The sequence below is a fragment of the Cydia pomonella genome, chromosome 1 (assembly GCF_033807575.1).
Source record: "Cydia pomonella isolate Wapato2018A chromosome 1, ilCydPomo1, whole genome shotgun sequence".
Classification (NCBI taxonomy): domain Eukaryota; kingdom Metazoa; phylum Arthropoda; class Insecta; order Lepidoptera; family Tortricidae; genus Cydia; species Cydia pomonella.
Window position 1 is genome coordinate 15029525 of NC_084703.1, and position 16686 is coordinate 15046210.

The 16686-nt window shown below is 35.8% G+C and overlaps 1 protein-coding gene across 3 annotated transcripts in view; it reads left to right on the forward strand.

Annotated features, from left to right (window-relative positions):
* LOC133516215 (proton-coupled amino acid transporter-like protein pathetic) overlaps nucleotides 1-16598 on the forward strand; it is a 46578-nt gene extending 29980 nt beyond the window's left edge. For all 3 annotated transcript variants that reach the window (XM_061849043.1, XM_061849027.1, XM_061849033.1), the window contains exons 2-9: nucleotides 4372-4428; nucleotides 4514-4602; nucleotides 4691-4768; nucleotides 7733-7883; nucleotides 9857-9978; nucleotides 10240-10324; nucleotides 10657-11123; nucleotides 12529-16598. In XM_061849043.1, coding sequence (XP_061705027.1) covers nucleotides 4420-4428; nucleotides 4514-4602; nucleotides 4691-4768; nucleotides 7733-7883; nucleotides 9857-9978; nucleotides 10240-10324; nucleotides 10657-11123; nucleotides 12529-12937 — 1410 coding nt within the window. In that variant the 5' untranslated portion in view covers nucleotides 4372-4419 and the 3' untranslated portion in view covers nucleotides 12938-16598. The remainder of the gene's footprint in view (nucleotides 1-4371; nucleotides 4429-4513; nucleotides 4603-4690; nucleotides 4769-7732; nucleotides 7884-9856; nucleotides 9979-10239; nucleotides 10325-10656; nucleotides 11124-12528) is intronic.
* The last annotated feature ends 88 nt before the right edge of the window (nucleotides 16599-16686 follow it).

Sequence of the window (16686 nt, forward strand, 5' to 3'; positions counted from 1 at the left end):
AAGAAAACGTCGACGTAGTGCGGAACCTGATTGAGAAAGATCGACATGTCACATGTCGTGAAATTCAATCATGTTTAGGAATTGAGATGTGTCAAATTCAAACAATCTTGCGAACAGAACTAGGCGTAAAAAAGCGGCCAAGTGCGAGTCGGACTCGCCCATGAAGGGTTCTGTGCCATTTATGACGTATTAAAAAAAACTACTTACTGATCTCGTTCAAACCAATTTTCGGAGGAAGTTTGCATGGTAATATATATCATATTTTTTTTTTAGTTTTATCATTCTGTTATTTTAGAAGTTACAGGGGGGGGACACATTTTACCACTTTGGGAGTGTCTCTCGCGCATACTATTCAGTTTAGAAAAAAATGATATTAGAAACCTCAATATCATTATTGAAGACCTTATCCATAGATAACCCACACGTATGGGTTTGATGAAAAAAATTTATTATTTTTTAATTTATAATGTATTTAAAAAAAAGTACTAACTAGATCTCGTTCAAACCATCCAACCATAATGTACATCATATATTTTTTTTAGGTTTGTCATTTTTGAAGACCTATCCATGGACGTAAGGGTTTGATGATTTTTTTTTTTTTTGAGTTTCAGTTCTTAAGTATGGGGAACCCCCAAAATTTATTGTTTTTTTTTCTATTTTTGTTTGAAAATCTTAATGCGGTTTATAGAATACTACTACTTCGAATTTTGATTCATCACTCCATATTATTTGACGCCATTGCTCAGTAGTCCAGTTTGAGTGCTCGCGAGCGAATTTCAGCCTCTTCTTTTTCTGTAACTCCGTTAGTAAAGGTTTTTCCTTGGCCGTGTAAAAACCATATCCCATTCTTTTGAGAACCTTTTTGCAGGTATCCACTGAAACATCTTTCTGGATCATATCACGCCATTTTACGGTAAGTTCCCCCGCACGAGCACGGCGGTTTTGTTTGACCGCCACGCGCCGTGCTCGCGCGGGAGAACGCCGACGTAGTCCTGGGCACCAAAGGCATCCTCATATTACAGAGCAACTTACAGGGCGCTCTGCTTGTGATCCGATGCTCTCGTCTCGTAGTAGGTATTTGATATAGTCGGGCGACGCCTGATATAGGTACGTGGCGTGGATTTATTATGTAGTCGGTTTTTAGTTATATGAAGTCCATCGTGAGGTTCACAGTTTGCAGAGATGCAGATAGAAAATAATCATGTGATGTACGGAACCCTTCTACAAAAAAGTCCGCGATGTTGAATGTCTATCTTTTAAGGATAACTTACTATACCCATTCTTAACTTCACTTAAAAAGATCACATAGTATGTGGCATTTACAAAGCTATTTACACGGATACAGTATTAATAATTATCAAATTAAATCTAGAGCAGAGCCCAACTGGGGATGTACCTCCACCTTACAGAAAACAGCAGCCATATATTATAACCCTACTCATAGTGTTGTTTTCCTGCCGGTGAGTAAGTTTGCCAGAGCTCAACGAGGGGGGGGCGGGTTTATAGGGTCGGCAACGCGCACTTAACTCCCCTGGAGTTGCAGGCGTACATAGACTACGGAGACTGCATACCATCAGGCGGGCCGTATGCTTGTTTGCCGCCGAGGTAGTATAAAAAAAATACGTTATATTAAGCATTTCATACTGATTACAATGGTCCCTTTTACCATACAATTGAAATGAATATTTCAGGAGTAATCGTAAATTAAAGTTTTATTTCGAGCCATATAACTTGTACGAAATGTTAAAGACGCTATCCGCAGTTAGTTATAATTTTTACCACCTTATGCGCTGAGATCGCTTTATTTACCCCCACCATGCACTTCGCACGGTCCCATCTGCGGTGTCGATGGCACGCAATAAAACAGTACGCTTACGATGCGTCACTGCGATTCCTTATCGTCACCATTTTTTAAGCTGCGATGTGGGTGAACCTTTATAGGTACGAGGGGAGGTACAAATATATGCGGAATTAAGTAGAAGAAGTCATTTGTTTTAAAGATTCGCCCTTCAAATAAATTATTTCGGAATAAACGTGTGACTATGGAATGGAGCAAACTGAATATCGTGCCGTGATAAAATGTCTATCGAAGCAAGGAAAACCTCCGCAACTTATAATTAATCAAATGAAAGCCGTCTATGGGGACCAGTGCCCTGCTAAAACCATGATTTACAAGTGGCATGGCCTCTTCAAACGTGGCAGAGTCATTTGAAGACCATTCTCACCCAGTACGGCCGATTGAAGTCACATCGTCGGATACCGTTCAAAAAATTGAAAAACCCGTACTAGAAGATGCTCGACTTAAAAAGAAACAATTAGCTGCATTAGTTGGTGTATCAGATACAACAATTTTGAGCAACATCTTAGCAAGTGAGTGCTTATAGGTGGGTACCGAGAATGCTCAAACCGCAGCAGATGCAACAATGAGTTGAAGCATCGAAGCAATTTTTAATCTGTGCGGTGACAATCCTACCCACATATTTGAACGAATTGTGACTGGAGATGAGACTTGGGTTCATCATTTTGAATCTGAGTTGAAACAAGAGTCTATGCAGTGGCATAAGGGTGCACCACCTCCGAAGAAGTTCAGGGTATCAGAATCGGCCGGAAAGGTGATGGCTACGGTTTTTTGGGATTCAAAAGGAATTCTCATAAGTCATAATCGACTACAAGGACAAGGGTGTTACCATAACTGGGACATATTATGCAATGCTATTAGAAAGACTACGTGAAGCCATTAAAGAAATAACCGGCCAAGAGCATGTCGGGCCACGCTCAGTGTAGGGTTCCGTAGTTACTCTTCCGTCACAATAAGCTAAACTGGAGCTTAAAGTATAGTAAATTGTTAACCAAGGGATGAAACGGTACCTTTCACCCGAAGTTAAACAAATAGGCAATTAAATTTGCATAATCAGTACTTAATTAAAGTAAGTCTTTTTACTATGAAGGGAAAACTTTTTGCGATAACTCAAAAACAGCTAAACTGATCATGTCCGCTATAGTTTTCATTTAATGTCTTTCTTAAGCTCTACTTCCACGATTTTTTTCATATTTTTTGGACCTATGGTTCAAAAGTTAGAGGGGGGGGGACACATTTTTTTTCTTTCGGAGCGATTATCTCCGAATATATTCACTTTATCAAAAAATGTTTATTGAAAACCCCTATTAGTTTTCAAAGACGTTTCCAACGATACCCCACACTCTAGGGTTGAAGCGAAAAAAAAAATTCACCCCCACTTTACGTGTAGGGGAGGTACCCTAAAAAAATTTCATTTTTAGATTTTATTGTACGACTTTGTCGGCTTTATTGATTTATATATCCATGCCAAATTTCAGCTTTCTAGCACTAACGACCACGGAGCAAAGCCTCGGACAGACAGACAGACAGACAGACAGACGGACATGGCGAAACTATAAGGGTTCCGTTTTATGCCATTTGGCTACGGAACCCTAAAAAGGCGGGGAAAACTGTGTGTGGGTGTGTTGCTGTTGCACTACAATGTACCGGTTCACAAAAGCAATGTTGCGAGTGCTGCTCTTAACAGGTGCGGCTTCGAATCGCTGGTTCACCCACCCTACAGCCCGGATCTGGCCCCCAGCAATAATTATTTGTACCCAAATTAAAAAAAGAACTATGAGGAAAAAATCTTCGTGACGATGAGGAAGTGAAGGAGGCTATTTCGGCTCATTTTGAGGACAAAGATAAAAATATTTTTTGATGGTCTACATAAATTAATTAGTCGATCTGATAAATGCATGAAACTCGAGGGTAAATATATTGAAAAAGAAAAATACTTCTATTGTTTTATTTAATGTGCAAATACATACTTCATTCCGCGAATATTTGTACCTCCCCTCGTACCTTCTACTTACAAACTAGCCCAATTGCTAATATATCTTCCAAAATGTGAAATATTGTTTTTTAGATTAGATTAGATGCTTGTTTGTTGCTCAATCTCTCAAAAAACGGGTGAAAGCCAATGACATACCTACTAATTGTAATGTTAATGACGCATGTTTTAATATTGCTACTTTTGCCGTTTCGTTACATGAAGTATTGTAGAAACCTATTAAAAAGTAATGTATAGTGAATACATTTTTTACCTTACGCCTATGTGACGGTAGCGAAACGGTCAAGCCACATATTTTGACTAAGCTGTAGAGTTCACCCTGGATAGGGTAGGAAGCTTTGTAGAACTTCAGGAAGTACCCTAAGCGTTCTGATGATCATCAATTCATCAGTGAGTGAGTGATTCGAAACCAATGAACCTAGAACCTATTCGATCATATTACATTTCCACTGTTGATCGTGATCATTTTTTAAACTATGAATAATAAAAATATTCAATCATTTTTTTTCTTTGCCTGCAGATCGCGTCATCTCTACCCTAATCCAAGGTCTGCCTACATTGCAACAAAATGGGCACCGTAAGTAACGAATATATTTTATTGGAAAACCTTTGCTGTTTTAGTTCAAATTTATGTAAGATACAAAGTTTGGTTCCTTTTCTAGAAACAAGAAGCAAATGGCTTACAGCCGCAACATGAACTGGAAAATTTAATGCCCGAAGATGAAAGAAACAAAGAGAAAATAGTCAGCAAGTAAGTGTTGCAATTTTTATTTATATTATTTATTAATTCCGTTCTCATTTAATAATATACTTATCGCCATATTTGTTTATTATTTCAGATACAATATGACAAAAGACGTCGAGTCCGCAGGAGACTTTGATCCATTTGCGGAGAGAAAAGTCGACAATCCTACGTCGTACGTATATACTGCCTTGTACAATAATATACAGGACCTCTAAGTTATGGTCTCTACTTGTATTTATGTAGTTCCGAACTAGTAGGTACGTTTATATTATAGAGACGCTAAACTTAATATTGTAGATATACGTTAATAGTTATTTGTTTTACATGGGGGCAAAGTTGTTGTTTAACTTCTTGTGCTAATATTGGTAACCAATCGAGCGTAGCGAGTGGTTCGAAACATGGATTCATAAGCGTTGCGAGGGTTTCAAGGCAAAAAAAAATCCACCGAGTGAAACACAAAATTGTTCATCACACCAACACAGGGTAAATACTAAAACCGTAAAAATGAAACAAAATGAAAGCAAATCAATTCAAAATGAATGTTAGTAAATATTTATCATTCAAAATCATCTTCTAAAAGTCAGTTCTACCAGCCAACATAAGTAAATAACTCAAAATTTGCATTTGATTAATTTGCCCCTCATGTGGATAAAATGTAACTTTCTCATCAGTTTTTGAAAAATCAAGAGAGCCCTTACCAGCTGGTGAGGTGAGAAAAATATTAAGTAGGTAGGTACAATCAAAATCAAATGTAGCAGATCAGACTAGGCGTCAAAAATATCTACCATTCTCTAACAGTTTAACATAAAGATAGTTACAAAAAGTTACGTAATAACGCCAATAAACAATACATCAAATTATTTTGCAATCAATCCATTAATTTGCAAGGAATCCATTTTAATCCATATGGCGCTAATTTACCGCCCTGGTGCGGTAACGAGCACTCCCTTCGGTCGTGTTTTAATTTATCGCCACTATTGCGAATTTCCTACTTTTCATACTTGTGTCCTAATGTAGGTATTATTCTGCTTCGGAATCGGGTTAGTGCCACTAGTTACCACCAAATTGTTACCAGTGGTAACCACTGGGATTATTTTTCCCATCTTTTACCACTGGTAACTACTGGGAAAAAAAATCGTACTTGTTACCACTGGTAAAAGGTGGGAATTTTTATTCCCAGTAGTTGCCACTAAAATGTTGTTAGAGTTAAATACTGATAAAAAGAGTAAAAAAGCGGCCAAGTGCGAGTCGGACTCGCCCAAGAAGGGTTCCTTTATGACGTATTAAAAAAAACTACTTAAACTACTAGATCTCGTTCAACATTTTACCACTTTGGACACACATTTTACCACTTTGGTAGTGTCTCTCGCGCAAACTATTCACTTTAGAAAAAAATTATATTAGGAACCTAAATATCATTTTTGAAGACCTATCCATAGATACCCCACACGAATGGGTTTGACGAAAAAAAATTTTTTTTTAATTTTATGACGTATTAAAAAAACTACTCACTAGATCTCGTTCAAACCAATTTTCGTTAGAAGTTTGCATCGTAATGTATATCATATATTTTTTTAGATTTTTCATTCTGTTATTTTAGAAGTTACAGGGGGGGGACACACTTTTTTTCACTTTGGGAGGTTCTCTCGCACAAACTATTCAGTTTAGAAAAAAATGATATTAGAAACCTTAATATCATTTTTGAAGACCTATCCATAGATACCCCACATGGTATGGGTAAGTTGAAAATTTTTTTTTTTTTAATTTCATGACGTATTAAAAAAAAACTACTTACTAGATCTCGTTGAAACCAATTTTCGGTGGAAGTTTACATGGCAATGTATATCATATATTTTTTTTAGATTTTTCATTCTGTTATTTTAGAAGTTACGGGGGGGGGGGGGGGGGGGACACACATTTTACCACTTTGGAAGTGTCTCTCGCGCAAACTATTCATTTTAGAAAAAAATGATATTAGAAACCTCAATATCATTTTTGAAGACCTATCCATAGATACCCCACACGTATGGGTTTGATGAAAAAAGATTTTTTTAATTTCAGTTCTAAGTATGGGGAACCCCCAAAATTTATTGTTTTTTTTCTATTTTTGTGTGAAAATCTTAATGCGGTTCATAGAATACATCCACTTACTAAGTTTGAACAGTACAGCTCTTATAGTTTCGGAAAAAAGTGGCTGTGACAGAATCGGACAGACAGACGGACATGACGAATCTATAAGGGTTCCGTTTTTTGCCATTTGGCTACGGAACCCTAAAAAATAGTATAGTATGAATATAGAGTGCTTTAATAAATAATTATAAGTCGATTAGTGTTCCAGTAAACTGCCTTAAAAGTGATCAAAAATATTAAAGGCGGCGCAAGTGTAAAAAATAAATATTTAAGGTGAAATTAACGTGTGGATGATATTTATCTTATAAATTGTAAATTGAATTAATTGAGACCTTATCTATGATACCAAGGGGCCTACCGCGAAAATCGAAGTTCGTCAATTGTGGGCATTTTTCTGTCACTTTAATTACGTCTTAGTGAGAGTAAAGAGAAAGATCCCCGCAATTGGCGAATTTTAGTTTTCGCGGTAGGCCCCCTGGATCTTATGTCGAGGGCGCTTGTCGCACTGCGTAGCGCAGCGTTGCATCTATATAGGAGCACGTTGATAATGGCGCAAGCGCCAGCGACAAAAAGGTCCCTTTCAATAAATAACGTCACAATTACATATACGAACGAACAAACAAATCAGTCAAAGACCGACTAATTTTAATCACTTTTAAGGCAGTTTACTGAAACAGAAATCGACTTATAATTAAACTAATTACTAAATAACTTATAATTAATTCGACTTTTAATTAATTACTGATTAAAGCACTCTTTGTATATTTATACTGTTTTTATTAGTATTGAACGCTATCAAGATTTTGGTGGTAACTCCTAGGAAAAATTTTCCACCTTTTCATTGGGTAATACCAATAAATAATTGGTTAAACAAAATAACCATCAGCAATCTTTATGAAACGACCTACAGTTACATAAAGATTTCGCATTAATAAATAGTATATTTCTAATAATATCTAAGTACTGCCGGATTACTTGAACTTTATTTCAATGTTTCTGTTGCCAGGAACAATGATACTCTGACGCATCTGCTGAAGGCTTCCTTGGGGACGGGCATTCTGGCCATGCCGTTCGCGTTCAAGTCCGCGGGCCTCGTGCTCGGGATCTTCTTTACGATACTCGTGGCCGTGGTCTGCACACACTGCGCCTATGTTCTGGTAAACACTTAAATTCCCACACCTCCACTTCTCACCATTCTGGGAGCTATCGCACTAACTGAACATACCCGAAGAATGGCTACCCCACTTCCATTATATCTACATATATTAAAATACACTCGAAATCAAAGCAAAGGGTCATTTTGTATAGAAATTACTATAATGGCCCGTTTTAGTGTGTAGTCGCTATAGTGTGTAAGCTAAAGCGAATCATTTTCTTCTTGTTACGATAAAACTAAGTATTTAATTATAATTGTCGTGACCATGGTAATTGGTAAATGCCTATTTTTATGAATAAGCTAACCGCAAATGATCGGACTTTCTAGTAAAAGATACCTGAAAATTCCATTTTTAGAAATATGCCATCTTATCGATGCCTATAATTACAAACAGGGTAAAAACAATTTTAAAAAATTTCGATTTGCCGAAAGTCTTAGAGAGTTTGCATTAGCAGTAAGCGTTATATGTATATGTCTACCTTATATAATAATCTTTTTCTGCGTCTTTACTGTAATGATTAAGTCAATAAAGCAAAGTGCCTTGCATATGCAAGCTTTATGTACTTATTTTATGTTTAGGTACTTGCGTTTATGTGTATATAAATTATCAATATATAATATCTGTATATTTTATAATAAAATAGTTTTGGTATGTATGTAAGTTTAGGTGTAAATAATCAGTGCTGCCAGGCGACATTTTAAAAGCTTCGTAAATTATTATGTTTGGTTTGAATATTCAAGCATTTTTAATATTCAATGAAAATATAAATGAAATATTGAATCATTATCCTATAACAGTAAAACTATCTGATGGTTATTACAGACCCACTCGTGTTTCAATCGTGTAACACAATGTGAAAAGAGGAAGATTGCCGCGTAGCTATTATTGACATTCTGGTTTCACCGTATAAGTCTTGCCATAAAGATATTGTTAAATTACATTAGAATACGATTGAGCACTTATATCTTTTATTAATGATTGATTACATGAAATGACACTGTCAATGGTGCTTTGTGCAGATAAAAGAAGAGACTTATTTCAATACGAAGATGTCTTAAAGTTTTAAAATCGTCACCACACTGAAAAAAATAGATAGCCGAACTGGTTTTGTAGCTTTACTAAATAACTAAACTACGGTTATAAGAAAATAAATTTTGCATAAATTTACAAACTTATTTTGTAGTGTATACCCAGTACCTGAACACTGATAGCCAAACACGGTTTTGTAACATATAACACATAGTTCGCAAGTCCCAATTTTTGTGTAAACAGTAACCAAAATTTTGTTACAGTTATGCAAACATTTCTTTCAGTGCAGAGAATTTAATTTAAAACTAAACTTTATCTATTTGATAGAAAGACTACTGGAGTCTAGAATTAAGAAGAGTTAAGGGGTTGCAATTTATGTAAACATGTTTGGTTCTGAAATTATGTTTTAATGGTATGGAGCTATTTGCGGTAACTAATCCAATGAGATACACACCCGCAAGAACTGACAACTCAAGAACGTTACTATTATTATATATAGTTATTTTATTATATATAGTACGGATAAGAGGGAAGAATATCTTTGCAATCCTAACGAAATAATAATACTTTTTCTATGCAATTCCATTTCTGGATAAAACGGTTGCCACTATCTAAATCTTAACAAATCACTTTGATTTTGATGTTGATTTTTACATCATAATATATTATAGGCTCTAGGTTTATAAGTTTCGCTTTTTATTTTGGTAATTTGAAAAAAAGGAAAACGACCTAGTTCTTCATTGTGTCAACTAAAATAAAAAATCATGGAGAATGGAAAATATTTAGAAGTGGAAAAACGTTTTCTCTTTGTGTGTAGTTCAGTACGAGGTATTCTTCCTTCTTAATTAGCTTACAGTACAGCATGGCGAAAACTGATTGATATTAGTGTAGATTACGTACCCTACTGAAGTATGTTGCATTAAGTAGTAAGGTGTGCCTTGCAGATTAAATGCGCCCACGTGCTGTATAAGAAAACTAGACGAACGACGATGAGTTTTCCAGAAGTAGGACAGGCGGCACTAGAAAACGGCCCAGAAAGTCTCAAGCGGTGGGGAAACGCCTTCAGGTACCCTTTGTATATATAATAATTAATAAATTATATTTAAATTGATATTGGCTACGTGCGAAGTGTGTGGTGATAACGAATAACGATAACAACATCGCACTGCGAGTGAAATATGGTAACGTAGGTACGCCCAAACTTTCAATACCTGAGCTAAACCGAGCCGCGCGCGCAGAGCCACAATACGAGTACCTAACGCTCATGAGTCATAACCTAATTTATAATTGTTTGTTATAGATTATTTATATTTACCTTTTTTTTCAGACTTTTCATCCTTGTAAGTCTATTCATGACTTACTTTGGTACTTGCTCGGTGTACACGGTTATAGTGGCCAAAAACATTTTACAGGTATTTAAACGTTCTAGATATATAAGATATACTCGTATTATATAAATTTAATCTCCTATATAAAATATCACCAGAAGAGTTAATCTCAATGAAATAACATTTCTTGTAAACGCTTTATCTCCGTATATTGAAACTAGATGGCGTTGACAAGTCAGGGTGATTAAAATGTTACATGGCGCGAAGTAGAAGGTGTCATTACTATGCAATAATGTGGATTAGGCACTATAAATAAGTTATATATAAACATATTGTTAACCTTTATTCTAAACCTATGATTTTTCTAAGTTATCAACTTATCAATAACTAAGATTACTTAAATTTGTAATTCTCAGGTCGTGGCTCATTACATGAATGTCCAAGAAAAAGATGTGGAAATAAGAATATTCATTATAGCGCTTCTTCTTCCCCTTATCTTCATGGCTTGGGTCCGAAACCTGAAGTACTTAGCACCTGTGTCCATGATTGCTAACGTTTTTATGGGCGTTGGACTTGGCATAACTTTTTACTACTTGGTCGGCACGGGCAGCCTAGATTTCAAGAAAGTTCAATTAGTAACATCACCATCGGATTGGCCTCAATTCTTTTCGCTCACTATCTTCGCCATGGAAGCTATCGGCGTAGTGATGCCTCTAGAGAACGCCATGAAGACGCCGCGTTCGATGCTGGGATTCTGTGGAGTACTCAATAAGGGAATGTCCGGAGTTACTCTCATTTACATGCTCCTTGGTTTCCTCGGATACCTGCGATACGTTGACAAGGTTGAAGATTCCATTACGCTAAATCTGGATATAAATGAAATGTAAGTATCTAACCTACATAATATAACTATATATATATACTACTATGCCATTGTGAAAGCGATGTTTTCATTTATAGGCATCGTTTTTAGGGTTCCGTATCTTTAAAGGAATAAACGAAACCCTTATTAGATCACTTTGTTGTCCGTCCGTCTGTCTGTTAAGACAATTTGTTTCGAGATCGCGTGGAGGTATCGAGTTGTAATTAAATACAATGACTCTTATTCATTACTTGAAGCTGTAAAAACTAACTTCTAAGCGAATGTAAAAATAATACGGCCGTTTATGCCGCAAAAAACGTATATTTCGACACTAAAGGGAATCAAAATTGATATAGTCTGACCAAGATAATTACGTGCACGAATTATTCTACACGTGAAACTTCTATGAAATTATGGCGTTTACTTGACACTTGCACCGTCTGGGCTATTCAAAATCGCTGCCAACTTATCTTGGTCTGACTCTAGGATAGTTCCTGTTGACCTAGAACTATGAAATGTTGCAAGAACGACTAGTACGAGTAATATCGTCTTACACGACAAATACAGGAAAATATCTCAAAACTATAAATTTGTGAAAATAAAAAATAAGTTTAAGGAATACGTCAAAATGGTCCAAAAACCAACAGAGTTGAAAATTAGGTCATCATTAGATAGGTATTTCTATGTTCTTCGTTTCGTTCTAAAGGCACGGAGACTTCCATTTCAGACCTAAGATGTTTGTATTTTAGTCAAAATGTCACCGAATGAACCGAGGGAATCGAGTCCACCGAGTGCGCGAATATCTACCCTGCAGCAATTAATTTACTAAATTGGACTGTATTGCCTAGTTAATAAGGGTGATGACATTTAGACTAAAATACCAATATCTCAGTTCTGCAATGGAATTCCGTTTGGTGCCCAAAGAACGAAATGATGTAAGTCCCTACATAGAAATACCTATCTAATGACCTAACTCTCATTTTTGTTGGTTTTGGGACCAGGCTCTATACAAAGTTGCCCACGGTCCTTTGAACGGAACCCTCGTTCGGCGAGTGCGACTCGCACTTGTCTGGTTTTTATTAGTGTAATTCGGATAGACTCGTCTTGTGGACTGATGCGGGCCAGTTATACAATGTTTCGTTGATTTTGCAACCATCGTCTACGGTATGAGACCAACCCCGAAGTCGCATAAAAATTGTTGGCTTTTCCATAGAAAACATCGACATCTGATCAGCCAAAATGTATGAAAAAGTCAATTTTTTTTGCGATTTCGGCGTAAGTACTATAATAAAAGTAGCTCAGTGTAGCGAGTAAAATCGAACCCTGCATTTAAACCCCCATGATGAGAGACACTCTGTATTGTAGCTACAAACTAAGTAGGAATAAATAATAAAACAATTAGAAAATTCATTCTGATTTGTTACAGTCTTGCCCAAATTGTGAAAATCTCGATCGCCATAGCAGTATACTGCACGTTTGGGCTACAGTTCTTCGTGTGCGTAGACATAATGTGGAGCTGCATCAAGGACAAGTTCACGAAGCGGCCCGACCTTGCCGACTACGTAATGCGCACCATCATGGTGACGCTGTGCGTGATGCTGGCCGTAGCGGTGCCCACAATAGGCCCCTTCATGGGCGTCATCGGCGCTTTCTGCTTCTCCATCCTGGGCCTGATAGCGCCGGCGTTCATTGAGGTTATAACCTACTGGGACATCGGCTTTGGTCCTGGCAATTTTTTAATTTGGAAAAATATTCTTGTGCTCATATTTGGGCTATTTGCGCTCATTTTCGGCACGAAAGACGCAGTTTTCGACATAATTAAAGCATATTCCTAGTGGGATTTTTGAGTGAGTGTTAGAATGGACAGGAAATGCCCCCCGACACTGTGTGGCGTAAAGCAGGTCTTTTGCCTGCGGGAGCATTCGCATTGCATAAGCTTGGCCGTGTGTAGCAAAAAAGTGCCTATTGTGGCTAAGTAATCTGTTGCATAATTAGTTTATACTATGTTATTTAAGCCTTAGTTACAATTATCAAAATACTAATTTATTATATCATGCAACTATTAAACTATTAACCATGATTGATAGATAATGGTGCTACTAAGAAAAAGGGAATTCGACATGTTAACGACATGGAGGTGTAGCAAATATAGTAAAGTATTAATGTAATCTGGGTACAAACATATACTTATCAAATTTTTTTTATTGCATTCCTGTCCCAGATTCGAGAAGACTAAGACTAAGATACTCTTATTAAGCTACCTAAATTAAAATCAGCAAAGACAAGAGTTAAGGTGCCTATATTTTTAATTCGCTATATCGGCAATATGAGACCTTTTACAGTATAATAAAATATAATTTAAAAAATCGCGAATTACACTCAGACGATTGGTAAGAGCTTAATGTGGTTGACCGCTATGGTTAACGATTTTGCTTTGAGTGTTACTCGTTAAGGTAAAAACTAAAAAAAAAACGTACATTACAAGTAGTCCTAACTACATTTTAACTAGAAAACCATGGCGCAACTACCTTCAAGACAACAACCGTCTGAGTGAATTGGCTGTAAAAGCACAAATAGAAGACCGCGAACTTGGTCCACATATCTATTTCTGGCACACACTCATAGCTGCGTCCTGAATGGGCAAAAATATTACAGCGAACCAACTTCTACTCGATGGAACAGCCTTCGGATCGTACGCCCGTCTATAGGAAACACGTATTCTATAAAAACAGAAAATTCCTTTATCTACACACATATCATAAACCTTGTATGATGCCTTAAAAATCCGTAAATATTGGCCAATATTAAGATAAACTGTTTTGTTACAACAAATATCTTATCTGTGAAAATATTGTAATGGCTTTATTACGAATATCTCAAAAAAAGCAATTCGATCCGACCTCTATTCTAATATCCGTCGAGATGCCTTTTTGTTCGACATGTAATGGTAAATTGCATACAATTTTGACAAATCTCGCATGTTAGTTTGTATCGAACGATACGGAAACAGACTATAGTTTGTCTCTTTAAAAAAAAAACTACGTATGCGTGACATGCGTGAAAAAAGTTTTACAGTCTATCTTTTAATTAGTTTTATGTTTCAAATGAGTTTGTTTTGTTGTTTTTAAAGTAACTATAGCAAAAGTTTCGTTATCATTAAAATGAGCGACAAAGATATTTCGACGACGCCGCCATATATCCGCGAGTTCCGCCAATAGAGCAACGATGCCCCAATGTCGGCTGTAATTTGGGTTAGTAAATGAAAGAAATAAAGTTTATAATATGTATGTAGATAAAATAGTGTATGTAACTCTACATAATTAGGCATTATAACACTCGTGGGGTCCTTTTAAGTTACTCACTTCGTCCGTTTCTTAAACCTACACTTGTGTTATAATGCCTTGGCCGTAACTATATAATTATGTAAAGTGAAGCACATAGCTAAAATCGAATCAAATCAATAGAAATTACAAATAATGAAAAAAAAAACAATTTACCTTCATTATTTCATAATCTCGCACTTTTTAAGAACAACCATTACTTTATCAACAGTTTTATATACCTACTTAAATATTCTATTAATATAATTATTTAGTTTAGTAAGCGAAAACAACCTTCGTAATAATTTTAGAATACCTACACGTCAAATGCTTACTAAATCTGTCATATTTTTTACATTTTTTGTATTTTCCATTGAACTTTACTTAGTTTAAGATCGTAACATGATAAGATTCATATACCTACTAGCCGTGTCTTATCCAACCTCGTCATTGGCAGAATCATCAACACCTTGATGGAGCCATAACACGAAAAATTGATTGATTCACTTTAGCTGTAACTTGCACTAACTGCAAAATGGGTCGCAGATTTAAAGGTAAAGATAAAGATGTGAACCTCGCGTATTAGCTAATCCTAGAAAACATGTTGTTATTCGATCAAGGGGATATGATGCCCAAAGCCGAAGTTGCATTTACTAGTATTCTGTGAGAAACTACAGTCCAAACTAGGTATGTTGAAATTAAGTGATAATAAGGTACTTATTTCTTAAGTTTTAGCAAGTAGACAGGTTTATATCATGCCTAAATCTTTGTCGATATGTAATAACTATGTACCACCTACCAGTAACCGGAGTACCTTTTGTGGCCACTGAACCCTTTGTGCCCATTTATTGTCTTAAATATATAATAAAATAAATTTATTTATTACAAAACTTGATTCGTTACCGTATAAAGCTTTAAAAACTTTAAAAAATGTTTGTGTATATTAGTTTACTAAGTATATATTTATTCAAATTTAAACTTACCAAAAACGGTGCATAGGTGGCCAAAACCGGTACTTCTGCCCTACGTGTATTGCAATGTACTCCTTACCAGTTTTCCAATTCGATTTTGTACGGTATATTTATTTATACGGAATGTATTGGTTGTAGGTACCTACTCACTATCTAAATGTTACCATATCAAAACATAACAGATACCATAAAACCACCCAACTATACTCCAAAGCTCCCAACTATGGTCCATAAATAAACTATTTTTTTTCTCGTTCAGGTGTGTATTTTACTATATTTTTGTAGTTCTAATGCAAAGTATGTTTATATATGGAAGGTAAAACTAGGAGTAAACCAAAAGGAACATTGGTATAGAAACTTAATTTCCTTTTGAACTTATGGACCATAGTTGCAGTATTGGACTATAGTTGGGTTAGGTTAGGTTAGGCAGTAATAGAAACATGTTTTCTAAATCTTATATGTACACAATGGCAGGTAACTAAGCAAAGAGTAGAAGTAAAGATATGAAGCAGGTACGTAAGGCTATTTATCAGGTGACATTGATTTCATTGGCACCTAGGTCGATCTACATTCAAGCCAAGCTACATTTTTGTTTAATCGCGTATCAACAGCCGATATAGGCCCATATTTGCATGAAATAAAAGCTTTGCTCGTAAAATTAGATTTTAATAGATTCCAAATAGCGTAATTTCCAGGAGGTTTGAAAAAATCTAATGGAACAAATGTATGTATGATGTAAATGATGTTGTATTGAGAGTATACCGTGTGAATGACTTGAATGAGTAAAAATTTTTCACTTATGAAAAAATTACAGACCTTTTTTTACATTATGAATTCGGCTGTGACGGACTTACAAACAATGTTGTATCCTTTGGAAGTATCTAAGATATCGTATAGGTATATTTTTAGACAATTGTACCTATAACCAAATATACTATTGAAGTTCCTATTTGGCCCGTCATAACTGTATGTATTTTTTAAATCGATTGCCCGTAGGTACAGTTGCTATCCGTCAAATATCGATGTGAACATGATGCTCCTAAACATCTGGACAACCACTCCAGGCGTCAATGCAAATTCCGATATTTTTAAGCACGATATAGGTATATTATTGATGGCGACTGTAAGAGGGTCATAATATCTAATTTTATAAAATATGTTTTAGAAATTATTATTATTATAATGAAGTATAAAACGTACAATCATGTGTTTGTTTTATTCTCCTTCACCTCGCGCCACTGTTATATGTAATTAAGAGGATAGTGGACAGCCACTTCTCCTTACAAATGTAGT